The 15,472-nt window shown below is 38.3% G+C and overlaps 1 protein-coding gene across 1 annotated transcript in view; it reads left to right on the top strand.

Moving 5' to 3' along the window:
• WDR7 (WD repeat domain 7) overlaps positions 1 to 15,472 on the top strand; it is a 362,705-nt gene that overhangs the window by 282,487 nt on the left and 64,746 nt on the right. The window contains exon 26 of the mRNA XM_059409727.1: positions 8,456 to 8,555. Coding sequence (XP_059265710.1) covers positions 8,456 to 8,555 — 100 coding nt within the window. The remainder of the gene's footprint in view (positions 1 to 8,455; positions 8,556 to 15,472) is intronic.

A 15,472-nucleotide genomic window follows, 5' to 3' on the forward strand; every position in this document is an offset into this window, starting at 1 on the left:
TGAAAGGGCTCCGGGTATAAATTTCTCTAATTAATTATAAATGGATAAATCATCAGCATTTTAGTAGTATTGACCCTGGAATCTAAAATGTTTTTATGGTTTTGCTGGATTTAGCTCATTATCTCTTAGCTGACCTTTGTTGGGAATCCCTTAGCATGATTTCATGTAGAAAATGTACTTTATGTTAAAACATTTTTATTCGCTCATGTCCTCTAAATGTAGTTCTTGTTTGCCAACAGTTGTTCCCATTAAAAGATACTAGATCTGTGACATACCATACAGCTGTTAAAAAGATTGAGGTCAGTCCATTTCTACTGATCTGGGAAGACAGAAATAGAAGAGTAACTCACGGAGAGATTAGTAGTTTCAGAAGGGCACATAAAAATCATTTTTGAAGAAGAAAACTGTGAGGATTTATATTCATGCTTGTATGTATGTGCATATGAAGAGGAGAAAAATCTGGAAGGGGCATACTCCAAAGTATTTCTCAGGATTACCTGAGGTGCTGAAGGGGTTGGTAGTAAAGCGTAACTTTCTTAACTGTTTATTTTTCTGTGTTCTCTGTGTTTCTTTTTTACGCTGAGTGTGTATTTCTTTTAAATTGGATATATATGGGGCACCTGGGTGGCTCAGTGGGTTGAAGCCTCTGCCTTCGGCTCAGGTCATGATCCCAGGGTCCTGGGATGGAGCCCCGCATCGGGCTCTCTGCTCAGCAGGGAGCCTGCTTCCCTTTCTCTCTCTCTCTCTGCCTGCCTCTCTGCCTACTTGTGATTTCTGTCTGTCAAAAAAAAAAAAAATTAAAAAAATTTAAATTTGATATATATTAGAAAATTCAAGTAAATAATAATCATTGGTAAAACTGTTAAAGCTGTAACATAGAGAAGAGTCCATAAAATCAAAGTAAAACAAGTAAACTTTTGAGCTGAATGAGAAAAAAAAATCTAGACAGAAGAGTTAAAAGTCTGTATTTTCAGAGCCAGTTTACCTTTTCTTAAACTTTGTTATTATGTAGACAGACTGATTGATTCTGCTTTTCAAGTGAAAAGCTGATTCAGCTCTGTTCACCCTAAATGGGCACTTAAAATCCAGTAAGGAAATGAATACCATCTACTTTAGAACAGTGCATAAGCTCATTTTTAAAAAAAAAACTCCTCCAAACCTGTGGTTTGTTCTTATCCCATATGGTGATAACAATAATAGGATGTAAACAGTAATAATAGATGTAAACAGCTTCTATGCTAACTTCCAGGAAAATTCTTAAATTGGTTACCATTTTATTGTCTACTTTCTATAATAACTACAGATGTTAACCCTTTACTTTGGTGAATAGAAGTCACTCTCAAACCATTTTAGTCCATTTCCCTACTCCTAAAAACTCTATGACAGAAAGACTGTTTTTTCAATATTAAAGTTCTTCATAAAACAAAACAAAGCTAAAGCTTCCAGGACTATTCCATTTCCCTGTATAATGGAAAGAAAGGTTACTTTTCAGACTGTTTGAAATGATACATGGAGTTTCAACCCAAAATCCCTTTTATTAGTATCAGCAACTTTAAGCTGAAACTAAAATAATTTGCAGTTACTATCAGGTTATATTGGCAAATCACAAGTATTTAAGAAATAAGTATGAAATATGTGGGAGCTTTCATTTCCCTTATTTAGCATGTTAATAGCACTTGATTCTTTCTGTAGCCTATCTTCAGAGGTGCAGATGATGCTGGTTATGGTGATGGTGATGAAAGGTGCTGAAGTGTGCGTGTACTCACGATAGGAAGCGTTTGTTGTGGGCCAGGCACTATTCTGAGTGCTGTGCATGTATTAGCTCATTTATTTCCCACAACAACCGTACTCTTACTGTTCCTGCATTCATATAAGGAAACCAAGAAACCAAGGAATAGGCAGGTGACTTGTTCCAGGTCACAAAGTTACTCAGTGGCAGAGTCAGGCAATAAGAACTCTTTCCCAGGCACCAATACATCCTTAACATGCACACTATTTCCCTTGGGGAAATGCTGCTGCCTGTACAACATAGGAGGTGTTTCCAGCTACAGTGTGCCCATAACAAGTTCTTCCAGAAGGGAAGTAATTCGCCTATTAAATATTTAACAGTGTTATTCAGAAGATATCTGTTGACTCTTGAAAATTGACAAGAGGCTGGACAGGAGGTGATGACTTTCAAATGGAATTCACCCGTATCCATCACCATCCCAGAATGAGGGATTTTTTTTCCTTTTTGTCTTTTGAACTGGTGCCCTCCCTTGGAAAGAAGCACTTCTAGAAAACATTTCCCTGCCCTTTACTGCTCACGCCCCCACAAAACTAACACAGGTCCCCTTGAACTGGTGCCTTCGCCAAAGCCACTTTGCACACGGGTAAGTCTTGCAAACACATGAGCAGCACGGGGACCTAGGGTTCTGGGGGCAGTGTCGATACACATTTTGTGGAGTACCTCCTGCTTGACGGAGTGCCCCTGCCCTTGATGGCAGGGGTGCGCCTGTGAGAGCTGACGGCCAGTGCTTTGAAAACCTACTCCTCATTATTTTCCTAGCCCTCACGTGGTGGCCCTCAGAAGAGCTTTTTGGCATCTCATACTGGCCGGCACAGGGCTTGGGGCAGGTGCCTTGTCAGTGGTGCCTTCGATGGTGAGTGTCTTCTGCACGTCGCTGTGCTGCGGAAGGCCTGTTTTCCTTTCCCACAGAACAGGTTTGCCTGTGTTTAGGGCTTCAGGTTTTTTTTGTGGGTTATTGGGAACATGTTGTGGATATTGAGAAAGTCTGAGCCCTCATCTGGAATGCCCGATGAGTACAGGGATGCAGAGCGTTGATTAGCTTTTAAATAATTTTTGTTTACATTAATCAAGAAATTTTTATGCATATCCAGCATAAAAAAAGAAAAAAGAAAAATCTCTCAGAAGTCCCACCAAATCCTTGACAGTCGTTCATCCTTGGTAAGGGAGGGGTGTGAGAAGGAGGACTTCCTTTTTACTACGTACCTATTGGCAGTGTTTTGGGTTTTTTTACCAGTACATATGGCTTGAGACCTTTTTAACAAAAAGAGTCAAAAGTTTGTGAACCATTTTAAATCAACATCAAGAATTTCTAAAAGCCACTCAGTAATCCTAGTATCTCAATGGCTTATGAAAGTACATGTGCTTGTTCTACCATCAGTACTCAGTACATGTTAGCTCCAAGTCATGTAGTTAGAGAATTGTAAATAGTTCTAAATTGTAGATGGTTATATCCCACATTCTGTTCGACATCCTTAGATTTTAGATGGTTTCCTGTTAACCTGGAGATTAATTTTGGATTATCAACAGAGTGTTTCTTGTTGCTTTTTAATGCTCAAGGATATGATAGACAATAGTAACTCAGCATCCTGAAATCATTGGAAAATACCAAAGTCATGGTTAAGAAAGGGATGTTACCGGTTTCTAGGTTCCTCCCAAATCGTATTTTTGCCAAGAGTTGGGTATTGCCTTTTCCTTTGTGTTTCCAAATTGACTTTTAAATTTCACATCAGTGTTCTCTTATTTGAAGGTGATTTTTAATAAAAATTAAAAGGTCATCAATTTAAAGGAGACTATAAATAGAGAGTACCAAAGTTATTTAGAGACAGGCACTGGGTGTTGGCGAACTCTGTAAGCAAAATGATTTGCTCCAGGATCCTGCACTCAATTCACATTTGTGCTTCACACCCATTTGTGGGGTGGCTGACACCCCACTGTGACTTAGTCATGGAAAGTTGAAGTCACAGAGACAGCTTTGGAAAAATAACCTATTCCAGTGTTTCTTGATGATCGATAAGTTATTATTTCTTTTAACTATGTTTTGTGTGATAATACCACGTTCATTGACATTTACATGTGGCAATATATCTGGCAGATTCACAGCATAGTTTTTATTTCCATAACAACATTTATACCAAAAATACATACTTTCTTGTATGCATCATTATTTAGACTATATTTGCCTTCTTGAATCTCAGTTCAAGTAATCTTTTCTAGTTCCCTAAGGTATAATTAAATAGTTTCCAGTATGCAACTGTCAGCCTCATGCTAACATACCCAGATGACAGAGACCTTTATAGATAATTTCATATAAATCTGCAGTTACTTGTCTCAATTAAAAATTTATTTTTAGAGGGATCATGGCAGTTTCTTGACTTCTGTTTCTTCTGCCTAACTTTTTTGGACATGTTTTGTTTCTTTTATTTCCCCATCTCAATTATTATTATTTTAGACCCTATAAAATACTCATTGGCCATAAAAATCATTATGTTTTGCATAGTTTTTACACTAGTTCACTGGGGGATAGGCATAGTGTTTGAACTTCTTACTGCATTACTTTTTACTGCTCATTTGGACCACATTTATGTATTCATACATTCAGCAAAAGATAAAGTCTCTGGTGGAGAGAAACGAGCTATAAGCAAAATATTGTTTGATATCAGGGATGGTTAAGTACATTAAAGACAAAATAGGATAATGGACTACAGGATAATGGAGGAAGGGCTGCTATATTAGATAAGGTGGCCTATGAAGATCTTAGTCAAGATCACCTTGGAACAAAGACCTGAATGAAGGGAGGGTACAAGCCATGGAGATATCAGGCAGATGAAGTTTTCAAGTGGAGGGTGCAGCAAGTGTTAGAGCTCCAAAGTGGAAACCTTCTTTAAAAAAAAAAAAAAAAAAGCTTTTATTTGTTCATTTGACACAGAGAGACATGGCTAGAGAGGGAGCACAAGTAGGGGAAGTGGGAGAGGGAGAAGCAGACTTCCCAGTAAGCAGAGAGCCTGACAGAGGGCTTGATCCCAGGACCCTGGGTTCATGACCTGGCCGAAGGCAGACGCTTAACAACTGAGCCACCCAGGTTCCCCAAGTGGAAACACTCTTGGCATATTCGAGAAAGTACATGGAAATCAGTGTAACTAGAGCAGAGTGAACAGGAAGAGAGAAGATGAAGTCTGAGAGATGGGGTCCTGTCACAAGGATCTTGAAGGATTGTTGTGAACATGAGAGAAAGGTGATTTAATTCACGGTTGAAAAGGATCAATGAGATGGGATTGGGAAGGAGACAAACCATAAGAGACTCTTAATCTCACAGAACAAACTGAAGGTTGCTGGGGGTAGGGGTGGGTAGGGAGAGGGTGGTTGGGTTATGGACACGGGGGAGGGTATATGCTATGGTGAGTGCTGTGAAATGTGTAAGCCTGATGATTCATAGACCTGTACCCCTGGAGCAAATAATATATGTTAATAAAAAATTTTTTTTAAAGTATAAAATTTAAAAAATTATCAGAGTAATTGGAAGATGAGTCTGTCAAAGGAACCCTGAGGCCATGGTAATTTTCAAAGGACAGAAGTGATTTAAAATATTGCCAAAAGAATGATTTGAGATAAATAAATATTTATTTATTGGGAATAAAAAGAAAAGGATCACCCCAGTTGCATGTGGGCAGTAATGAAAGTGTGGGGCCAGTGACTAAATTTCTTGGATGATGACCACCCCAGACCCAGTAAGAAATATATTTTGTAACATTACTGGATTCCAGATTATTTTTCTTTCATGTACTTGGATGGTAGTGTTCTCTCTGACTTAGTAGAGTTTCCTTGTGATGGGCCAAGTTCCTTGTTCGGATTTGAATATAATAAAAGGATTCTTACCAGATTGTTACCCAAGAAAGCTGCCCAAGTGACACATTGTTGATGTAGTGAACTGGGAGCTGAAGTACCATTTTAGAAGACTCAGCTCACATCAGTCCTTACTCTGAGAGCACCCCCTTCCAAATTATGAAGGAGTTTAAGACTTTCATGTAGGAATTTAAGACTTTCAGGTCACATCGAGAATAATTTTTAAAACTGTAGTGGATCCTCCTCTTCAACCACCTTTTGGGGTAGGGGCAACTAATGCGTATCTCACAGTCCCTCAATGGAAAACTAGTACTCAGTGGAGAGTAGTTGAGGGGTATGCTGGGTTCTGGAAACCCTCGGCAGAGATAGACTCCCTACAGCCTGTCTCTCCCCAGAGTAGATACTTGTGAAGTGACTACATATATTTATACCACAGATTTCTTGTGTTGAAAGAGATACTGTTAAGGGAATAAAAAGTTTAACAAGAAGTCCAAAGATAAAAAACGTGCCCCAAGACCTTCACTGTCCAGAATTGTTTAAGATCTTGCTTAGAAGTATTACTCTAGCAATAAATTGCAAAGAATGACAAATGCAGACCTGTAATGTATGGTCCTTTCAGGGAAACTAAAGATGTGATACCAAGAATAGATTTGAATTCTTTTCTTCCATAAATAATGGTGTTTACAGATGATATAGAAGGATGAGGTTCATATCGGAGCATAGAAGACAGCCAGTGTATCAGAAACTTTTGAAATTCTGGTTTAAGTAAATTTTGTCCACATAAATGTATTTCAGCACAGATTTCTTTTGAAAAGGATTATTTTGAGGGGTAATTACAGTCACGTTTTACAGAAAGATTTCAGCAGTATTGCAGCTACATCTGTGCGAAGTTTAAGAATAGATTTTAAAAATACTTCTGAAATTTCATTTTCCTGTGGCTATTAACCTGAACAGAATAAATATTCGCTAAAGCATTTGTTAGGTAGTATGTTCCATGTTACTGTAATTGCGAGTTAACTGTGTGTGTAGATGTCAGTGTAGCTATATAGTGATGCCCGACACTTAAACCACTGTAATGATTGAATAACAAAATAGTGAAGGTCTTAAACTCTTCTAGGGCATTTTTTAAATTTTCAAATATAGGTGCATCGGATTTTGAATGCCCATCCCTGCCTTCTCTGTTGCGGTAGCATAATGTGATGCTTCAGACAGGAAAGCATTGAGGAAACAGCCTTACCCTAGCCACTCAGTAGTGGGGAAGCTTCATGTGTGTCAGGAGCCTTTAGTGCCTTTCCTCCCCTCCAGCCAGTGTACAGAGAGGACATCCCACTGCCTGAGCACAGCAAAACCAAAACCAGCAGGAGGTAAAGTAGTGTCTCTCTCGTGCGACTGAAAAATGAAGCGTTAATCTTCCACTGAAGGGAAAGGAGTTGTTCTACTGGGTAAGGCTTAGGGATAGGACAGAACTATTAATGAATCCATCACTTGCTAATAAGGAACAAACAAAAGGTTTTAAAACTGAGTGTATCATTTTCCAGATTGACGAACTGTGTGAGAATGTCCTAATGCCATCCCATGCCTAGATGGCTTCATCACAATGTCGCTGGTTTCAAAATGTTCACATTTAAAACTCTAGTCTGTCTCCCAGCCTCTCTTACCAGAATTTCAGAAATGTCGTCACGTGACCTTGTAGGTGTTTTTACTCCATTTCAAGAAAGCATTAGAGAAATATTTCCTTGCTGTCCTCTCCTTTCCCTCTCCTGCCCATCTTTTAAAAAAATGGTAGCAGAAAAGTTAGGTTGGTAGGACGACCACAGAGAAAAAAGTCAAGGAATGTGTGGTAGAATTGATGGGATATCCTCATAAATATTTAACGTAGGCCACTTGTTCATCTGGGCAACTCCTACCGAGACAATAGCACTAGATAATGGGAAGGTGTATTCAGAATTCATTGGGGATAGAAAATCATACCTTATTTACACTTGTAGTGATTTTTATTTATTTCTTCCCAGGCTCTAGCCAGATGGCCGGGAAATCTTTATGGCAAAGCATAGATCAGGAATTCAGATACCTAATCCACTCATGCAAATTAACTTAGAAAAAAAGAAGTAAATAAAAATAAATCAACCTCTTATAACCTTCAAATCATCCTCCCTCAGTATTCTTTTCATGTAATGCCAAATAAGTACCAAATGTGCTTCCTTGTACTACCTTTAGTCATAGCTGTCATTTAGAGAAACCAGTAAATGTGGAAAATCTATGGAATTTGCCAGATTTTGCCTTTTCCTTATGGATAACTTGCTAATTTCATTCTAAATTATTGATATGTACTTAAGCATAACATTAGTGTAGCTTTTTTATGATCTGCTAGAAAGTATGTTTCACTCCTTGATACTATAATAAAATGTGAGAACATAATTGGATTGAATATGTAAGCCTTTTCATCTTTTCCATTCTGTTTAAGTAGAAGTATTTGCATAATAATGACTATAGCAAAACTGAGTTTTCTTATTAAACCTTATTTGACCCTATTTCTTGCTTGAAAATTCAAAGGTGTTTGTAATGATGAAGTTGTTTTCTACTGAAAATAATTATCCATAGCCTAAGTGGTAATTTGCAATGTTTATCTGTCAGTTGACTTTAAGAGTTACTAAAATGAAACAGTTCTGAAAAATCTCAATGTATTAATTATAGATATATTTATTTAAAAATATGTATCAGAGCTGACTTCTATCTTTGAGATACGTTTTGTCCACTTCCATGTGCAGGTCATCTCACCTGGGTTTTTTGTTTTGTTTTTGTTGTTTGTTAAAATGTTCAATTCAGGTTCTACATGGTCAGCTATTATGAGCGGAATCACAGAATAGCGGTTGGAGCTCGCCATGGTTCAGTGGCCCTGTACGACATCCGGACTGGAAAATGTCAGGTAAATAAATCACTGTGACTTCCTCTCCATAAAGTGTGGAAGTTATTGAAAGGAGTGAGAGACTAGCACTTCACCAGTTGACGTGCTGAGCTGCTGGAACATTATGGATAATGCTAAAGGGATCAATAGTTTAATGAAGGACTCAAAGAATATAGAGCCCTACTGTCTTTATTCACTGGCATCGAAGGGCTGCTACGGATGGGTTCATAATAGAGCCTAGAGAAAGGTGATTCTGCTCGCCAGCTACTTTGCAATAAGTCTCTACATTTAAACAGTTTTCTGATTCTTCTATTTTTGCCGTGCATTGTCTTTTTTTCTTTTTTTTAAGATTTTATTTATTTGACAGAGAGCATGAACAGGGGGGAGGGGGAGAGGGAGAGGGAGAAGCAAACTGCCTGCTGAGCAGAGAGCCAAGAGGGCTTGATCCTAGGACCCTGGGATGTCCTGACCTAAAGGCAGACACTTAACTGACTGAGCTACTCAGGCACCCCCACCAGGCATTTTCTGAAAATGTTTGATGTACGTTATGATTAATGACTAACCAAAAATTAATTTTCTAAGTAAAACAAGGGATTTGGCAATTCTAAGACAGCATCCTAGCCAGTGTTCAAAAGAAGAAGAAAAAAGAAACTGATGAGATAATATATTATTTTTATACTTTTATAAATCTTGTTGTACTTTTATAACACTTTATTGTTTATGAAGAATTGTTCTTGATTTTAATTTTCATCTTGATCACTTGATTCTCAGAATGTACCAGTTGGTTAGACAGGGCAAGTCTGGCCCCACTTTAGATATAAGTGAATCAAAGCTCCAAGAGAGGCTTTAAATCTCTTTATCCCAGAGGTCATACTGTTAACAAATGGCAAAACCAGGGCTAAGCTCCCCTGTGAACATGGTGAATTTATAGAGCTCATTGATAAATAGTCCAAGTCATAACTTCTTATGTTTCATTATAGCATTTATCAATGCTGATCTATTCAACCGTATTAGGAATTATATTCAACTATGTTAGATAAGTATGTAGTCAACTGTATTAGGAATCTCCAGAAGAAATATAAAGAAATTCGTAAGGATATATCTAAAATTTTATACTGCCTCTAAAATTTAATAGGCTATTAATTAATTCTCCAAAAGCTTCCCTGGCTGCTTTCCATGAAAACAGTAGTTCTAAGAGCTGCTAATAGATGTTGGGGGTAAAAATTTCAGGGGTCAGACAAGTTTAGGGGATACTGTTGGAATGTTGAACACGTTTCTTTATGCAAACATTCTCAGTCTCTAATGTGTAAGTGTGCATTTTGTGTGAGAGCGTAGAGGGTGGATGTCAATTTTTTTTAGACATTAACTCCTTATTGGTGGCCATGTTTGTTTGTTTGTTTGTTTTACTCTGAACTCCGAGCAGTGAAATCACTCTAAATACTTGTTTAAAAATTAAGTTCCATGTTGTTTGTAAGATTCTCTCCTAAAAGGGACAGATTCTTCAAGTAGCGTTTTCAGCATCTATTCTGGTAAGACAGTTTTTAAAAATGAGAGTATATCATTACTAGCAGAGAAAGCAGAGGGAAGACTGTTACTGGACAAGACACAGTTGGCAAAACCAGCAGAGAGAAACCTGATGCATTATGGGCAAATGTCTCAATGCAGGTTTTTGGAACATGCAAAAAACATAATAATTTGGATATTCTATTCTTTTTAATTCAATTACTTAGGATACACTTACTAATCAAAGGCATTCTTTCTTAACAGGAATTTGTAATGTCATTCTTAGCCTGTTTTATTTTCTGTCCATCATTTTAGTACATTTAGACATTTTAGTGCCTCCAGATTTTTGTCCACTTCAGCTTCTTGATTTTGATGTCCCAGATTACCGTTAGTTTTATATGACTGAATAACCTTCACCTTCCAGTTCTGTATGAAAATAAAGGTTACCTTTTCTTCTGATCACTGAGAACAGGAAAATGAAGCTACATCTCTAAGTCTTAACTGCTTTTGCCGGTCACCAGTTACATCCAGTGCCAGTGACACTTCGGGGATTCTCTTAAATCTTTTATGGTGTCAGTGTTGTAGTATTTGAAATAAGCGAGTAAGCTGTTGAAACAGAATGCACAAGTGTAATTGGCATGTTCAGAAATGATGTCTTAGAGGTGAATCCAAGGACTAGGGAGTTTGAACTGGGAATGCAGTACTGCATTTCCTGACCAGCTATTGGAATCAGTTGACAGAGAGAGTGGGACAGTTTTCCTAGCACGCACAGAGACATGGAAATAGAACCTAAAACATGCAGAGACGATAATTAGTAAATTCACTGGACTCTAGGGGGTGGGGTTCCAATTAGGTGGAAAGATAAGATGTAACCACCATACAGGGAGAGTCACAGCTGATGGGAGAATCTGCTGTGGTCTATCCAGGATGCAGAGAACACAGGACTGGGGGGGAAGAGGGTGAACATGCAGATTCCCTGTCATCGTTACTAGATTGGTTGGTAACAGAGAGCATAGAGCATAGAAGCACTAAATCCCCTTCCCCTTACTTTTTGGCATTGGCTGCTGTTTTTTTTTTTTTTTAATCCATTTTCTTCCTACATGTTCTTCCAAAACACACACAGTAGGAGATGATACAAAGCCACAGAATACATATGCATATCTGTATAGAGCATGAAGTCTACGTGAGCGTTCTCAAGCTCTTGCCGAGATCACCCCCGCCCCTTTCAGTAAATGAAGCTCTCTGGAACACAGCCACGCTCCTTGCTTTGAGGGCCATGTGTGGTGCTGTCACACTACAGCAGAATTGAGTCATTGTCGCCAGCGAAGACCTTACATGGTCTGCAAAGCTGAAAATATTTACTATGTGGCCCTTTACAGGAAAGGTTTGCTGAGCTGTGCCTTAGCTCACCAAGGAGGAAGAGTTAGCGAATTTAACTACAAAGTCCATTAAAATGCTGCAGTGTAATGTATCAGAGAAGATGAATTAGAAACTGGGCAGCTTGCATCCCATCTCCACCGCTTGTGAATTTCATAACCTTGGGGAAGTTTCTCAATCTATCTGAGCTGAAGCTTCCGCACGGTAAAGGTAGTAGAAATAGTGCGTACAAAATTAGCAAGACAGGAAACAACATGTGTTGGAGGGGATGTGGAGAAAGGGGAACCCTCTTACACTGTTGGTGGGAATGCAAGTTGGTCCAGCCACTTTGGAGAACAGTGTGGAGATTCCTTAAGAAATTAAAAATAGAGCTTCCCTATGATCCTGCAATTGCACTACTGGGTATTTACCCCAAAGATACAGATGTAGTGAAAAGAAGGGCCATCTGTACCCCAACCAATGTTTATAGCAGCAATGGCCACGGTCACCAAACTGTGGAAAGAACCAAGATGCCCTTCAATGGACGAATGGATAAGGAAGATGTGGTCCATATACACTGTGGAATATTATGCCTCCATCAGAAAGGACAAATACCCAACTTCTGTAGCAACATGGATGGGACTGGAAGAGATTATGCTGAGTGAAATAAGTCAAGCAGAGAGAGTCAATTATCGTATGGTTTCACTTATTTGTGGAGCATAACAAATATCATGGAGGACAAGGGGAGTTAGAAAGGAGAAGGGAGTTGAGGGAAATTGGAAGGGGAGGTGAACCGTGAGAGACTATGGACTCTGAAAACAATCTGAAGGTTTTGAAGGGGCAGGGGGTGGGAGGTTGGGGGAACCAGGTGGTGGGTATTGGAGAGGGCACAGATTGCATGGAGCACTGGGTGTGGTGTAAGAACAATGAATACTGTTACGCTGAAAATAAATTAAAAAATTTTAAAAAAAATAAAAAAGAAAAGAAAAAAGAAATAGTGCCTGTTCTTGCATGAGAAGTAAATAAGGTAATTGATGTGAAATTCTTAGGTTAGTCTTCAGTAAGCACAGGTTGCTATTGTATTCAGATAAACTTGGAAATGCATCACATTGCAATTAAATTACCTTAATTGTAGAGAACATGCAAGGTCACATGGAGATGTGAGAGTGTTTGTAGACTCTGGGGCCAGTTCACAGTCGTCAGTGAGGAGCACTTTGGTGGATGAGTTAAGCAGGGCTGCCTTAGGGCATGTGCAGATTCTTCCTTCCTAAAGGCAACTCTTGCCTGTGCTGTTAGGCTGACTCTCTACTGATTGTGCAAATCAGAACTCTGATGCAGCTCGGTAGTTAAAAATCCTTCTGTGCTGCTGACTTCGCTTTTACCTGGCGACTGCTAGCAACTGAGGCCTATACCTGACTCGAATTTTGCTTAATTAAAAAGAAAAAAAAAAGAAAAGAAAAGTAACTCTCTATGAAGTACTTAAATTTTGTTGGTAGGCAGTATTCTTGATAAGCAGGCTAATTAAGTTCCATGAATCCTTAGAGCTGCAGGTTTGTGTGTGGTTAAATCAGCAATGAAAATCCTCCCTCTAGCAATATTTGCCTTTGGTTTGGCAGACTTGATATTATGTCTCACTGATTTTCCAATCTCTTTGAAACCCAGCCTCTGTAATAAATACCTGCCCACTCTCTACAAGTTTCTCCCAGGCTCCTGTTAGCTAGTTTTCCTCTCGAAGGTTGTTCCGTGTCACTTGGGGTCTCTGATCCACTGTGGGAAATACAGATGTTTACTTCCTTTGCCGTAGTGCTCACAAAAACGCAGTGATGTATGCCAGAAAGTGTGGCCGAAGTCTTATCTAAATCTTGAATTATTAAGAGAACTTTATCATTGAAAAGTTTAAGTTCCTTAACTCATTTTTGAAGCCTGTTTTTCAGTGCCTAGAACATAGTGGATGCATAGTAGGATACACATGAATCAAATAAAACACTGAGTCTTTGGACTAAAAAATATAATAAGAAACATTATATGACATGGTAATGAAAACAAAGTATGCCTTAATTATATCAAAAATATATGGGTAATTTTGGGCATAGTTGTATTTTTGGTTAGTCAGAAACACCTTGTCACATTGTTTCTAACGGATATCTTTTCAGAAAGAGCATAAAGAAACCTCTTTCTTATGAGTCATGAAAGGTACCTATATTTCTGTAGTGGACCATGACCAGGTCTGCCATAGGCCAGATAATGAAGGAAAAAATAGAAGCAAAGATTGATTGTATTCATAGTACTGTGACAACTGAGGTCTAGCTATAATCCATTCTAGACCAAAGGTAAATTCTGGAATGCTGACGTGTAACCCATCACACAGCTTAATGCTATAAGGAGTAATCAGCCCGCATGTTGAATTCCTCTGGCCTTAACAGATTCTTTATTCTATGTAGGACAGATGCATTGAACTTCACATGTCACCTTATAATTGGGCTCAGCCTAAACTCTAGCCCCTAAAGGTTTTATCCACTAGACATTTCCATTCTGCTATCTTGTCATTGTTTCATATTCAGTGTTTTAGAAAACCTAAGCCTATATTCTTCGCCCCGCATCTTTTCTAACCCACCTTTTTCTGTTAGTGGTGCAGTCATACCAGGACATCGCAGCTCTTACTCCTCCTTTACCCATCTTCATCCAATCACTGGGTTCAGCCAACTTTCCTTACCAGTATACCTGAGATCCACCTTGTCCTCTGCTAACCCTAAGTTAGGCCCTTGACCTTTGTGCTTCAGAGCCTTTGAGATTCTGGCTGGGCTCATCGTCATCAATCCTCTCCTCTTCTGAGCTACTTTTCACTCAGTCACACCATCCTCTGTTGTTACCTATTGTGGTCCTCCCCCAGTTACACAGGAAGCACTCAAAAATGTCTGTGGGAGGATTCGTTTCAAACACAGTGAAGATTTCAAGAAATGCCCCTTTCCAATTCCTTTTGTCTTTAGATTAGATTGAATGTCTGCCTGCACTGAATATATACAGTTGCTGCATACTAGCACTCCTGGTTAATAAAAATGCTGAAGATAATCCACATTAAAATAATGAACATTGGTCCTGTTTTCATTAATAATTCCATTGAAATTTATTTTCCTTTGCATTTGTTTTCCTTTGACCTTTCTTTGATTCCCTTATACCACTAAGTTATATGGCCTCTCAAATTCCTTACTGGTACGCATTTATCTGGCGCAGGTTAATTATATCTTTGGTAATATTTGCAACATACCAAATTTGGTTTGAAAATTAATTAGCAAGTTATATATTTTCTCTTACATGTTAGAAAAGGCAGAGCAGATTCTGGAGCCCGACCGACTTGGGCTCTTGTAGTTCCTTGTTAGCTTTGTGGCCTAAGGTCCTTCAATTCTCTATGCTTTAGTTTATTCATCTACAAAATGGACACAGTAACTCTCATAACATTGTGTTGTAAAGATTAAAAGAATAAATATATATGAAACAAATGTCAGCCAATAGTAAGGGCTTAAAAAATGTTAGCCATCATGATTATTATTTGGTCGTTGGTTAAATAAGACACAGTCAGTCAACCTCATTCTGTTGGCTCCTGCTGGTACACATCAACCTTCATACCAGGTAGATTTATTGCAATTTCTTTCTTATGATTTTATTTGCTGCTCTTATTTCCAGACTACTTTATTAATCTTACAAGTAGAATGAATGAATAGGGTATCAAGTCAAGTAATTAGCAGATTTCTAGATATACTTACTGATCTGTCCTTATCTGATTATATTTAACATTCTTTTGTTTATCCTAATTTTCCACACCATTAATCTTTTGTCCTACTGATATTTTTCCTTCAATGATTTTTTAAAGTCTTTATAAATACTACTTTTAATGTTACTGCTATATTAGAATCTTTCTGGGTAAAGTAATTTTAGGCTAATTTTTAGCCTATCTCCATATCTCAGTTGTTGGCTTACCTGTTTGCATATATTCAAAGTCCTTATATTAACCACCGCTGGATATTTTATTTTCAAGGGCTTTATTACTATATAACTTTCCACATCTGTTTGCTTCATCCTTT

Source organism: Mustela nigripes, chromosome 8 (genome assembly GCF_022355385.1).
Source record: "Mustela nigripes isolate SB6536 chromosome 8, MUSNIG.SB6536, whole genome shotgun sequence".
Classification (NCBI taxonomy): Eukaryota; Metazoa; Chordata; class Mammalia; order Carnivora; family Mustelidae; genus Mustela; species Mustela nigripes.